Here is a 14,129-nt window from a genome sequence, read left to right on the forward strand (position 1 = left end):
ACCCACAACCACCCACAACCACCCACAGAGCCACAAAAGGGCGGGCACAATAAAACAGAACAAACCAAAGACAGACCTGTTCTTATCCCAGCTACATCGGCCATATACGAGTGGAGTGGAAAAAGGGCTCAGGCAGTAAAGCTATATCAAAGGTGAGAATGTGCTTTTGTCACTGATCATAAATTTCCTCGTGCGCCAGTTACCTTTAGCGCTTATGTATGTGCTTGTACAGACAAAGGAATATGAGTTCAATCTGGCAGCACATTGTTAAATAAATGTAAGGAAATAAATGTAAAGAAAATAAATGTAGGGAAATAAATACTAGGAAATAAATACAAGGAAATAAAAGTAAGGAAATAAATGTAAGGAATTTGAGAGAAGTTAATAAATAGCAAGCATTTTACAAAGGAATTCATAATTTACAAAGTGCATTATTGGCTAAACTCATAATTAAAACAGGAACCAAATAACTTAATTGTGTTAACAATAAGATGCCAATCAAATGGAATGAAATTAATTTATAATTGTATAAATGAAGCTATTCTGCTGACTAATGCTAAAGACGTTTCCCTAATTCTTGACCCAGATATTACATTTAAACCCTCTTTTTCCCGCCGTGTACTCAATGCGAAGAAAGAGGCAATAAAACGTTACAATTGACACTGGAACGCTGTAAAAAGGGAGCCGAGTTGGCAAAGGAAAAGCGAAAGGAAAATGGGATGCTGCTGGCTCCGATACCAGCAAATTGGCGTTACATTCGTAGGGTTGTGGGTGTGACTGGGTGTGGGTGTGACTGGGTGTGGGTGTGGGTGGCTGGGTGCGAAGGTTGCATCGCCTTGACAAATGTTTATTGAGTAACACGAGCCATAAACTGCAAGCGAAAAGCGATCCAGCTTCGTCCGCCGGACAAACTTTCAGCTCTGACCCATTTTCATGAGCCAGACCCCCATTTTCATTCTGGCATCAGTTGCCTGTTTGAGAATCTGGTGCACGTGATGCACTTGAAGGATGCGCAGTGCCTCTCGCATCTAGCTACCATTTTATAAACTGACAACAATTTTTCATAAGACTGCGGGAGCGGAAGAAGCGGCAGACGAGCATCATCAGCAGACAGCAGCAACAGCAGCAGCAGCAACAAGAACAGCAACAGCAGCAAACACAAACAACAGCTGTTTTCCGCCTCGAGGGCTTTTCCGCCCACCGCCCACCTCCCACACTGCCACGCCCACTAACGCTGCATTTTTGCATATCTTGCTGTTTTGTTTGGCATTTTTAGTGATTTCACTTAAATTTTCATAACAAAATATGCACAGTGCGTGCTTGCAGCTCACTTTTGGCTCAACACAGCAGCTTTGTTTGGCGGATACTGAATGGTGGGAGGGGGGAGTGAGGGGGTGGGGCAAGGACGCGGGGCGGTGAAATGCTGGCAACATGTTCTAGCTGTCATATATTTTTTCAACAGATTTTTCGTGCCCGCTCCCTCTACAGATTTCCTCTCAGCGGCTAAAACCGCATTTTGTATGTTTTTGCAGATGCTTTTGGGAAATTGTTCATAGGGTTAGTTTTACCCGCCCGCCAATTCGCTGGCTCTCCACTCCGCCGGCTCTGAGCCATGTTAGCTGGGTCGAAGCTGGGAGGGATCAGGCTCGGGGCTGGCAAACGTCCTGACATGGAGTACGTGTTTGTATGCAGTCCTCGCCTCCATTTACTGATCCAGCACTGAGGGAAACCCGCAGTTAATTGGTTAATGGTTGCAAGGGGAAATAAAAAAGATTCAAAACTATTATTCACATTGATATAAAATCTAAAAATATCAGATATCAGCATGTGCAGCATACTTCCACCCATTTGTAGCTATATTCAGCTAGCTATTTGCTCAGTGTATTGTTGCTCCTGCTCCATCGCTGCGACTATAGTATTATATTTGTGAATCCCTTTGGGTATGTTGCCAGCAATAAATTTCCATCAGACGCCGTAGTCGCTGTCGTTTGTGCCAGGCGTCCAGGATTTTTCCAGCCTCTCGCCGACCGCGCCTCCATTTCCATTAACTCGCAGTGGTGCCTCTGCCCACCCATCACCTCCATCCCATCCAGAGCATTGAAACCCATCTAGACCCATCCCTTCGGTTGCTGGTTACTGGGGAAACAAATCTCGGGCTCAGCTGGCGCATTTGTTGGTTTGTGTTGCGGTTTTTCCGAATTCGTTTTGATTGTTTGTCATATTTCCGTGCATACAATTCGTTTTCTATTGCCCAGAAATCGACTCAACTCCAGCAGACACGCCACTAGCCGTTGCTGCCCCGTGGTGTAGGGCTCAATTACGTGACCAGGACGACCCATGGCAGCTCTGCCAGTTTCTCGCCTGTTTGACAATATTCCCTATATTCCAGCTATATTCCAGCTAGGCCCAGATGTATATCCTCCTGAATATATGTACCCTGTCATGTTTCCGCCGCCAGTGCCATTGAAACGGCGTATCAATGAAATATGTTCGGTTGAGGAGGGGAAAAAAAAAGAAGTGAACGATTCCCCTGGAGAGACTTGGGCGGCGCATAACTTAAAACAAATACGAAACTGCAAAATATACGAGCGGGCAAATGGAAATTGAAAATATCCTATTACCAGGGGATTGACGCCGACAGCGCCACACCGACGACTGTAATTGAAGGCTTCACTTAGCGGGGATTTTGCAGGATCATCTAGGCTAGCTTCCCTATGCAGATATCCGTACATCCATTCCATATAAATTCGTATATATTAGCATATACACAGCGAACACAGAATACACATTTGCACGCTGCGTCCCCTGGGCGATTGCTATGCGATAATTATGGCAGGCGAGTCCCGAAAAGGACGCAGCTAGAAATCCCCAAGAAATTTATTAATTAGCACTGGAGCTGAAGAACTGAGGGAAACCCATGTTCTGTGGCCCCAAAAACTCCCACTCCCACCATTCATTTTGCCAATTAAAGCCAATTTTGCCATGTTACTTCAGTTTGGGGCGGTCGCATTCAAATGTGTTTTCCTTCCTCCGGCGGGGATACATGCTGGTTGCTGGCTTTGAATGGGATGTTTGGGGGAGCCCAGTAGCCCAGGATCGTTGGATCGGAATGGGGCTGTAGCATCCACTAATCGCATTATTAACGCGCCGTTAACATTTTGCGACATTGACTTGAACTTTGGAAGTGACTTTCATGGCTAAAACATGGGGCAAATGTGGCAAAGAGTGGAGTGGAGTGGCATGGGGACATCGTGCCACTCCAGTGGATTTGCTTGGCATTCAAAATATGCTTAGAAGACATGGCCAGGGCCAACATTTATATACATAATACCCTTGAAGTTTTCGGCATTTGCCAAATTCCGCTCGAACGAGCCGCTGCCAAAATAGGAAAGGACGTTTCTACCATGGCAATGCCAGCTTCCACGCTCGAATCGAGTGTCTTTGGAGCGAAGAGCGGCCATAATCATAATAATTAATACCCATTTACCTTCTTTTGCCGAGCTGAAAATCAAGCCATTATCGCCCCATTCACTTGCCGGGGTGATAATTATAGACGCCCGTGCACAGATTGTCGGCTGTCCCGAAAATTATGCACTATTCACTAATGACAGTCCTCAGAGGTGCAATGTTTTGGCTGGTTGGTCGGTTGGGCGCATAATAAGTGCACATAAACTTTTATTGCTATTCCCAAACGGAGAGCACAGGTGAGCCGGTGCCAGGTGCACGGAAAAAAACAGGTACCCACTTAAACCTGCACTCAATGCCTCAAGGTATTACACAAAAACTCTGCTTTTGATATCATTAAAACGTTTTTAATTGTAAAATCCTCTTTAAACCTGATAATTCTTTTGAATATGCATTTCCTCACCTTTTTTTCGTTAAGTAACTTCAAAGAAATGTATTGAAAATGCTATGCCTTTCTTTTGGTTATTAAAAAATAATAGGAATTTTTCGAGAGGCTTTTTCTCAATTACTTTTTTATCAGTTCCATCACTTTTTTTTCGCAGTGCGAGTGCGTGCCAAGCAACAATGCCATTGACACTGCTGGCCAGCAACTGGCGGGAAAAAATCGGTGAAGGGAGAGGGGGAGAGGGGTGCAGTTTCCCATCCAATGAAAACCTCTATATATTTTTCAGCGTTTTTAAATAAAATTCCCGAGGAAGTTGGTTGGAAAAAAAGATCTGGCCAAATGACTGTAATTTGCATTGGCAACTCACACAAAGAGACGGCGCGCAGTTTAACACCTGCATGAGTGTTGGTCGGCTTGTGTTTGTGTTGGGCCTTTCAATTTAAATACAAACACCCACTCACACACACGCGCACACACTCTCGCACATACACTCGCACACTCACACACACATTAAGAGTCGCCGAGTGTGTTTGCACGGACTGTTTGCGGCACGTCACAAAAGTTTCCTGTTGAATTTCCCTTCATTTCCTGGCCAAAGAGATTATTATTTTCATTTCATGCCATGGCCAGCGACGACGACGACACACAGAACACTATATACTATGTATTAAGCAGAGACATAAGGGGGCGTGGCCAGGACTCATTTTCATATTTATGCTGTCGCCCTCAAAAACTGTTTACTTACTCGCCTTCATTAACGCTTCATTCGCGGCGTACTTTTAATTTTCAGGGCGAGCTGTTAAGGCCAGGGCTTTTCCTTTTCCTTTGGCCGGCCAAAGAGCCTTATAGCCGTGAATCCGCACATGCCCGTATATGCGGATATCCGCACATCCGCACTTGCTTCGTCCGTCTTGGTCCTTGGAGTCGTATATTTGCATACTTCCGGTGCGCGCAAAATGATTATCATTATTATTTCTGTTGTTTGCTGTTGTCGTTACCGCGGCCATTACCGTTATTGCAACAGCACCAGCGCAGCAACTCCTCGCTCCTGAAGTCCTTGCTGCTGAGGTTCTGTCCTCCTGTCGTCCTGTCCTCCTGAAGCTCCGAAAATGGCCGCCAATCGGAGGGGAACGTGCGACGGTTATGGCTTATTTGTGCAAATGAGCTGACGTCCATTACATTGTCCGTGGGGAGGTGAAATGCAAATGATTGTTTTGGCGCTGGCTGGCTCCATGTCTGCCGCACAGCAAGGTCACCGCAGGAGCCCCAAGGACACTCTTACTCACATGTGAGTGTGTGTAGTGTTTGTGTGTGATGTACACACATCGCATCACTTGCGGCTGAAGGACACGCGAGTGAAAGTAAGTGAAATGGCCTCGCCTCACCTCGCCTAACAAAGTCCACCTGGCCTTGTTTAATGGCCAATAAGGTAAACTTTTCGTACGTCTGCTTGATTGATTCTGCTCTATAAATTGGCACATTTACTTATCGAAATAAACTGAAGCCCCTGCCCAACTGCAAACTTTCGACCACAAAATGCTAGCCAAGTTTGCACGTTGCTCAAACAAATTGCACCTGCTTCAGCTTGATTGCCCACCTGCAGCCCACCTCCTTTGCTCCTTTGGCTCCTTTTGCTCCTTTGCATGGCCCTCGGTTTGCGCTAGAAGCCAGGTCGTAAAACACTTTTGCCTATTTCGATGAGCTGGCTCGACTGCGATCTCCAGCTCCTGCTCCAGCTCCTGCTCCAGTTCATCCAGCTCCTCCAGCTCCCGCTGCTTTTGCTGTTGTTTTTAAGAGCCATTTGTCCGATGCCCGCGGCTATTTACAGCCATTGTACAGACTTGGCGAATTTATCAAGCATGGCGGAGTCGCTCAGTGGGTCACTGGATTGCGGATGTCGGATGGCGGATGTTGGATGTTGGATACAGCATTCTGGATGCCGGATACTAGCTGCTGCAGCTGACGTTGCCGCCCATTTTCCTCTTTTCTGCTTTTCCTTTGCTTCTCTTTTGGCTTAATTTCAAAACAGTTGCGCTTATATTGGCAGTTATGCTGCAAATTTATTGGCATGCTTTGTAAACTGGGTTAGTTGCATATATCTCGCAGCCGCAAGCTGCGAGCCAAACGATTAACGTTGAGTAACCCAAATTGATGTCACCACCCATCGACCACTAACAGCTAACAGCCCACCACCCAGCACCACCCACATTTGCCCACTGGAACATCATTTTTTCCCACTCAGCAAAGTTTCCGTAGCAGCTGGTTATAGCCCATAAATTCTCATACATTGTCAAGTAATAGCTAAACGCTGTTTACCCCCTGACAGGCACAAGTTCATGGAGATAAAGAAAAAATGTTGCACAACTTGGGCAACTTTTTTTTTGGAAAAGAGACAACCAATTTCTTTTCTCAGTAAAATAGTTAAGGTCTTTTAAGGAAATTCGATTATGAAAGAGATGATTTGGAATTGATCTGGAAATCTTTCAGCGTAAGCCACAATTTCCCTCAGTGTTTTTCTGAGCGCAAAACCAAAGCAATTCCAAGCTTACAAGTTTATAAACCAGCGACAAAGAACGCGAATCTCTCTGGCAGTGCAACGCCTGACTCGGGTTAATCCGGTATGCGTGGTGCTTCTCATTTATCGGTCATTAACATAGCCAGCTCGGAATACGCGGAATGTCCGGAATGCCCGGATAGCCCGTGGTTTCGAGCAGTTCCGTTCAGAAGACTGAAGACCCTCGTGTCTCGCGGACAGCAAATCGCTAACCGGCTAACCGGCAGTTTGGCAGGGAGTATTACTGAATCGAGAGCCAGGATGCGGCACAATATGGTGGCCTACCTGTACTGCCTGGTCAGGGATCTGTACGCCGAGCACGGAGATCCCCGAGTGGCGCACTTGCCCCTGCTGGGCAATCTGTGGATCGTGTTGGCCATTGTCGCCCTCTACGTGGCCTTTGTGCTCCACTACGGACCCCGTTGGATGGAGCACCGTGCTCCGTTCGAGCTGAAACGGGTGATGCAGGTGTACAATGTGGTGCAGGTGCTGGCCAATGCCACCATATTCGTCATTGGCCTGACCAACACGTACCTCCAGCCGGGCTACAGTTGGACCTGCCAGCCAGTGGACCACACGGATCGATCACCAGCCATGATGAAGACATTGTACGCCTCGTATGCGTACTACATGCTCAAGTACCTGGATCTGCTGGATACGGTTAGTTGGTGGCTCAATGTATATCTCTATATATATCTCTATGTACCAATACCGATTGCCAGGTTTTCATAGTGCTGCGGAAGAAGAACTCGCAGGTGAGCTTCCTGCACGTGTACCACCACGGTGGCATGGTCTTTGGCGTGTCCATCTTCATGACCTTCCTGGGCGGATCCCACTGCACCATGCTGGGGGTAATCAATCTGCTGGTGCACACGGTGATGTATGCCTACTACTATGCCGCCTCATTAGGAGCGGTGAAGAATCTTTTGTGGTGGAAGCAGCGGATTACACAGCTGCAGCTGATGCAGTTTGGCTACCTCACCTTTCACTTCTTGCTTGTTATCGTGCGGAATCCGTGCCAGTTTCCGGTGTTCATCGCCTTCATCGGTTTCATCCAGAACATCTTCATGTTCTCCATGTTCTTCGACTTCTACTACAAGACCTACATACGCAAGCAGCGCAAATCGGCGGAGACCAAGCTGAATGCCAGCTGAGCTGTACTGCCGTTTGAATGTGAGGTTCAAGTTCGCGTCGCGTCATTTCCATATTAAATTGTGTAATAAGCTGGTCGGTCGCTTATGCAAATGGGCACCGATCGAACCCAAAATGCCTGGTATAAATAAACATTTCGGATTGCGTCCCAACCCCTCCGTTTCATCGCCACCAAACTAAACATATCGCTCAATTGTTTTGCTTTGGTAATCAATTTCAATTTGCCAGCGGCAGCTAAATGCGAAGGCTCCTTAAACTTTTCACAAGAACTTCCTATTCGCCTGGGAAAATGTGGAAAGTGGCGGCGGCGACAAGTTATGAAGTAAGTTAGCCGGGCATATCTTTTATTAAAGGGTTAAATGAAATATCGATGAAGTCGGCACCAGTTATGGCCGCCACGTGTTCCAGGCCCACATTTCTATATGTTCCGGCCATGTGTCGCCTGGGCCCCTGGGCCACCTTTTAACTTTCTGGCCAACGTTGGTTTTTGTCTTTTTTTTTTGTATTTTCGGGCCCTCTTTTCAAAGCCAAAGAGTGGAAAAACCAGCCAGCACACACCCACAGTGTTACCCCATGTTAAACACATTTGCCTAGAAGGCTGCCTCATGTACGGCTTATTCATATTTTTTCCCCACTTTTGTGTTTTTTTTTTTTGTTTTGTTTTTGCCTTGGCATTTTTTCTTGGCCAGAAGTTTTACATCTGCTTTCGCTCCCAAAAAAATAAAATATATGCAAAGCAAAGGGGACAAAATGAGGGAAACCGCTTTAAAAATGCTTGTAAGCAGGGCAGCAAGTGGAAAGTGGAAAGCCGCAGGGCAGCGTTTGTGCCTCGTTTAGGCCCGCCCGCACAATATTTTTTCAGTTATGTAAATTCTTGGCCCAGTCCGGCGATGACGTTCTCAAAACTTTGCTGCTCACTCGGCCGCGAGCCTTCGATGGCAAATTAAAAGCCAACAGTCCGAAGGTCGTCTGATTTTTGAGGCTGGCGAAAATGGCGCTTATTAAGTGGCAACAGCAGATCATTGCCTCATATTTGTGGCAGAGGATTCTCTGAATGCGACCAACTCCGGATCACATAATGCCAAAAGTCTATGCATGGCTGCACTCAAAAAAAATTAAGATTACAAGCAAAGCCTTACATTAAGTGTGAGTTATATACACCATACGATTTAGCTCTGAATTCTAGCTTTTCTGGCTCTCTTACTTAGTTCCAAATAATGTATCAGACATGGAATCATTGAAACCCAGACTCGCAGTTACTTTTTGCCAGCGAAATTAGGCTGTGGACTTTTTTCAGAGTGTCTGCTGTTGTTGTGCGTTTGGGAGCCACATTAAAACTTTTCTAATAACGAACTTCTGCGACTGAAGCCGAGCGTAAACATTCGAGACGGAAGTTGGTCGGCGGATGTTGTGTATGTTCTGCTCGGAACTTGGAACTTATGTCCGGGTTTGGATTCATCTACTCGTATGCATGGGCTGGTACAATGTAGCATCCCGAATCGTCATCATTAACATCAGTACAACGAGCAGCATCAGCGATCATTGCCAAAAAGGGTTCAACGACCGCGCCGTACTTCCTGCAAGGATATCAATTGGGCCAAAATGATTGCTGGCCGAGTATATGGCGTACATGGCATACATGGCGTATACTCAATATCTGCCCGCCATTTATGACTCGCATGGCATTTAAGTGCTGGCCGTAAAAGCGTTATGTAAACTACGAGTGCCATTGCGAGTGCGAGTGCGAGTGCGATTCTTTACGGCCACTCGCAGCATTGCTTCTGCAGTGGCCATGGCCATTACTCAGCATAAAACTTGGCCAGGACCAAAGGACACAACTCCTTGATTGTGTGCACTGCACAGAATGTCGACTGGCTTGTGACCCACACGGGCCATTCGAGTCCTGTGACAATGTTGTAGCCGAGTGTAAGTAATAATAAGCACGGGCGCATACGTAACCATTTATTCATGCTGTACAGTGGGCACTCGCTCCAATCGATTGCCCTTGGGCTAAACAACTTCCGATGTGTGTTCTTACACTCGAGAGTGAATGGGTGAATGTAACTCGGCCCCCTTGGCAATTATCCAGAAATGTAGGCTAATCCTGTTTACCTTTTCGAATTATCGAGCGCAAATCAATTTTCTATTGATGCTCGGCCTCGAACATTTAGCCCTGGAACCCAAAAAGCTCTTTATAATCCAATGAAAATGAACACGAATATTAAGCGACCCAAATCTGGAATCTCTTTCATGTGTGCAGGTAATCAAGAAGACGGTATAAAAAGGCCACATTTTGATGCTCCTTTCACCTGTTGCCGTAATGAAGAAATCTAAATTCCATTAAGTTTATGTCCGCATTCGTTCGCAGTTCAGTGCTCAATGAAAAGCACTTACATTGACCTTTTCCACCATTCACCCATCTACTCCCCCCAAAAATCCCACGTACTTTCCCCAGATAAGAGCAACAACAATAACACGAGGCCCCAAAATGGGTCACAACATTTTCGGTGAGCTCAACGTATTTGCCTAATGGAGATTAGCCGGCATTTGGCTTTATTTGAATTCTGGTTGGCAATTTATTGCCGATGCTTATCGATCCTTATCGATGTCCCATGTCTATGCTCTTCGGACAGTTCCTTGATCCTTGTTCCTTAGTCCTTGTTCCTTGGACGAATGTCGCACTTAAGCACTTTGTAGCACTTTTTATCGCTGTAATTTTTGGTCTAACAAAACAATAAATCCAGCGCTTTGCTCTCGAGTGGCAGGTGAATTGCTCGCTGGCAGTCCAGTTGAAAGTTGTAATAAATTTTAGGCCGAGTGGGTGGGCTTAACTATCTGGGCGTTGGGCGATTTTGTTAATTTGTAAGTACACGGCGGCGTAATTAAGCGCGATTTGAAATATGTGACAGGCGGACCACGCATGTATGCATGACTCTCGAATAAATCAAAGTAATTAACTGCACGAGCGCACATGCAACAGGTCACGGGGTCACGCGGCACTCTCATAGTTAATGTGAAAAGTTATCAATATCTGGGTTAACTGCGGGGTAAGTCAGCTACCTCCCAGCACTTGACAAAATACATATGCTTTTTATACTCTCAAAAGAGGGTAGGACATTAGTGGTTCAATAGAAAGCACGCCAAGTGGCAATTGTTTTTTAGGCATTAAAACTTATTGACATTTTTCTGAGTGCAAGTGCCATTCGTTTGCGGAGCGGAAAGCCTTTTCGTGTTCATCCGTTCAATCAACTCAATTAATATTGATGGAGCGGTAAGCGAGAAACAAAAGAGGTGGAAAATGTGCGCCTGTCAGAGGAGCAAGTGTAAAAATCAATGCCCAGCTGGTCATTAATAATGCACTGGCCACTAATGCACTGCTAATATCTGGAGCCATTGGCAGGTTTCCCGGTTTCCCGTTTTCCCGTTTCCCGATTTCCCGGCCAGCGGGAAACTTTGTGTGTGTGTGTTTGACTTTGACAAACTTTGTGACGCAACTTGGGGCGCACTTGTGTGGCGGCGAGCAACTTATGACTTATCAATGACCGAACTCCACAGCCACAGCCACAGCCAACACAGTTCACTTGATTGAACTTCTCGAGCTGGCCACAGTTCTACACGGTCGCAGGATTCAGGACCAACTTTCAGGCAGAAGTGGTGGCGTGGAGTGGAGTCCTTGCCATCGCTCAGTTGCAGTCATAAATCAATACATTTCGATTCCTCTCAGCCGGATGCATTCGACTCGAACTCAAGTCGAGTGCTCCTGCAGAGTAAATAACGGACAAGGACTTTGCCAAGGACTCGAGCAATCCCAGGCATAAATAAGCATTTGTGTTGCGAAGAGCCACTACACTCACTTCCCCTCCAGGAATTATCTCGTAATGGTAATGGTAATGGTAATGGAGAAGGAGATGGAGACGCGCAGGCAGCGAACTCTAATCAGCTGGAAACAAACGCCTTTTCAGATGCATCCAGAGTGAATGGAAGATGGGAATCCTGGGATCCTGGGAGACAGAGTTCCTTGTATCGGAGTAAATCACGTAGCACTTGCACTCATTAGCCGGCGGAGTGGTGCCAACATTCGGATGCCGAGTGCGAAAACACTTTGGCACTGCCAAATGGCTGCCAGGTTGGCGATGGAGATGGCGATGGAAATGGCGATGGAGATGGCGATGGAAGCGGCGAAATAAATGTCGAAATAATATGCTTTATTGTATCGCCAGGCGTTGCCCTGAATTTTGTTTCGCTTTTATATGGCTATTTATTTTTATTAGGCCCAGTCAGGTGGCAGGCTGAGGCTGAGGCATGACCAGGTGCTGGCGTGCCAGGACATGGCTCTGCCAAAATGTGCCTCCAACTCCTTGCCCCAACTCCTTGCCCCAAACTCCTTGCCCCAAACTCCTTGCCCCAACTCTCCACTCACCTCAGCAGGTCGAGTGTGTTTACAGAGGCGCCGACAAAGGCAATATCTATCGACTACCAACATGGGTAAATTGCCCGAAACGAGCTGTGGACAAACAGATACACAATTGGGTAAACTTGGCCAAAATAAATACGGAAGAACATTAGTGCAAATAAAATAAAATGCTAATACCACCAGCCACTGCAAACATTTTGCCACAAAGTGCAATAATAATAAATACAACGCAGGCGGAGGCAAGTGGAGATGCAAGAAAAATAAGTTATCAGATGTTTATGTTTGAATGAAGCATATTAGAAAAGTGCAATATTTATGGAAAAATACAGTGACTAATAGAAACGAATATATCGCTTCTATAGCAATTAGATTAAAAGCACTAAAACTATAGATACATTTTTATACATTTTATAATTGCAAATACCAAACCTCTGAGATAGTTGTTAACTTTTTTAAGCAGTGCCAGCTGTATAAACTTGTAGTGCCCAGATCTTGTTCCACATCTGTCCAGTCTGCTTACACATTGCCATCCGAGCATGGATCGCATTGGAGAATGACAACAATGGCCGAGATGGTGGCCCAAAAATAGTTGCCGCACGATTGCACTCGGAGTGCAGTAAACATGAAGTACAAGTGCCGGGACCACGCCCACAACAACGACCGGAACAGAACGCCCATCGAGCGAGCACAGTTGGTGCTAATAACTTAGTTTTCTCCTCGGTTTTCCCCACTGTTTTTTGTGTGTGCTTTGTTTTCCATGCTTATTTTTTGCCTTCTGTATTATTGTAGCCTGTAGCCTGTAGCCTGTAGCCCTGGCAGCGACGGGTGGGCCAAGTTCAAAACTTTGTGAGCTCCAAGTCCGTCGCACTTTTCGCCCTGTTTATTTGCCTCCACTCCGATGGCCATTCATCGGGCAGGCAGCTCACGTAGCCACGAATATAAACCAAAACCCAAAACCAAAAACTAAAACTAAATAACAACAAAGCCCAGGCAAAACCAAACCAAACCAAACCGAACCAAAACGAAGCGAAGCGAACCAAGAAGTTTTTCTCGAAGGATGAAAGGTGCCCGGCGGCGGTGGCAATTGTGCTATTTAATTAAAACTACATTTCGGGTCTCGAGGAGCAGAGGATTCCCACTTGATGCGCCGAAATGGGAAGCGAAATCATTCAACCCGGATGGCAGTGTTATAGTCGTAAAAATCATGGAACGTGGGGAAGTGTAGTAAGCCCCCAGCCAAAGCGCTTTAATTTGCCCTTTTCACATAATTTACTCCTTCAATAATTCACACGCCAGCAACGCGGCGGCAGCACGCGTAAATTGCGGCCAAAACCTGGCCAAGAAATTAAAAATACAACACGCTTTGGCCAAAAGGAGAAAGCGGCGAAAGGATTGCTCTGACAGCTTTACTAATTGGTTTGTTTTACTCGTGACTCTAATTAAAAAATTTACTTTACGACTCTGGAACGCCGCGGCAAAAGGAGCGAACGTAATGACGGTACAACGCCGGCGTGCAGAATTATTTTTTTTTTTGGTCGGCCAGGCCAAAACAAACAGAGAAGGAGGAAAATAAATAAAAAATTAAATGAAGAGGGACGCAGGACGAAGGACGAAGGACCGGAAAAGGAAGACAAGATGCTGCGGTCGCCGGAAATGGTCACCGAAATGTGTATGAAAAACTTCAATAATGGCGGCGCAAATTGGCAGCTGAAAGCGTTGGCCAAACCTCCTGACCCCTGACCCCACACTCCTCACTCCACACCCCTAACCCATAACCCGTAGCCACCATAGCCCCATGGCATTGACATCATCTGTTCGGCGGGAATATGTTCCATTTGGCCGTATCGCTGGCCACAAATCTGTGGCCAGAAGATGGGCTTGGTGCCGAAATGCGCCACCTAATGCCACACATTTAATTAGAACGAAACTGGGAAATTGGGAAGAAAATGAAAAGAAAGCATAATTTTTTGCCATCTATTTAGATGGAGATTATCAGGGCGCGAAAAAATCGCAGAGAAAAAGAAGAAGCCAAGAAAGAAAAAAAAGGGATAATTGTGAGAGAATCGCTGTTTGTATTTTAATTAAACGCCAGACGCAAAGAAAATGTATATAGATGTCCCCACTGTCATCATGGAACTTTCTGCACGGAATTAAAATTT

The 14,129-nt window shown here is 46.0% G+C and overlaps 2 protein-coding genes across 2 annotated transcripts in view; both read left to right on the forward strand.

The window, feature by feature from the left end:
• Window positions 1-14,129, forward strand: part of LOC6537819 (neogenin) — a 64,237-nt gene that overhangs the window by 18,383 nt on the left and 31,725 nt on the right. The window lies entirely within an intron of this gene.
• On the forward strand, window positions 6,561-7,737 carry LOC6537818 (elongation of very long chain fatty acids protein). The gene is made up of 2 exons (XM_002098323.4): window positions 6,561-7,064; window positions 7,127-7,737. Exons 1-2 carry the CDS (start codon window positions 6,666-6,668, stop codon window positions 7,556-7,558), a joined length of 831 nt encoding a protein of 276 aa, XP_002098359.1. The 5' UTR covers window positions 6,561-6,665; the 3' UTR covers window positions 7,559-7,737.

Source organism: Drosophila yakuba, chromosome 3R, assembly GCF_016746365.2.
Source record: "Drosophila yakuba strain Tai18E2 chromosome 3R, Prin_Dyak_Tai18E2_2.1, whole genome shotgun sequence".
Taxonomy (NCBI): domain Eukaryota; kingdom Metazoa; phylum Arthropoda; class Insecta; order Diptera; family Drosophilidae; genus Drosophila; species Drosophila yakuba.

What these genes read in the sequence shown, in the direction of transcription:
- LOC6537818 (XM_002098323.4), top strand. Translation starts at nt 6,666, where the DNA reads ATGCGGCACAATATGGTGGCCTACCTGTACTGCCTGGTCAGGGATCTG. An exon ending in ACCTGGATCTGCTGGATACG is followed by an intron (nt 7,065 to 7,126) that starts GTTAGTTGGTGG and finishes ACCGATTGCCAG; the next exon opens with GTTTTCATAGTGCTGCGGAA.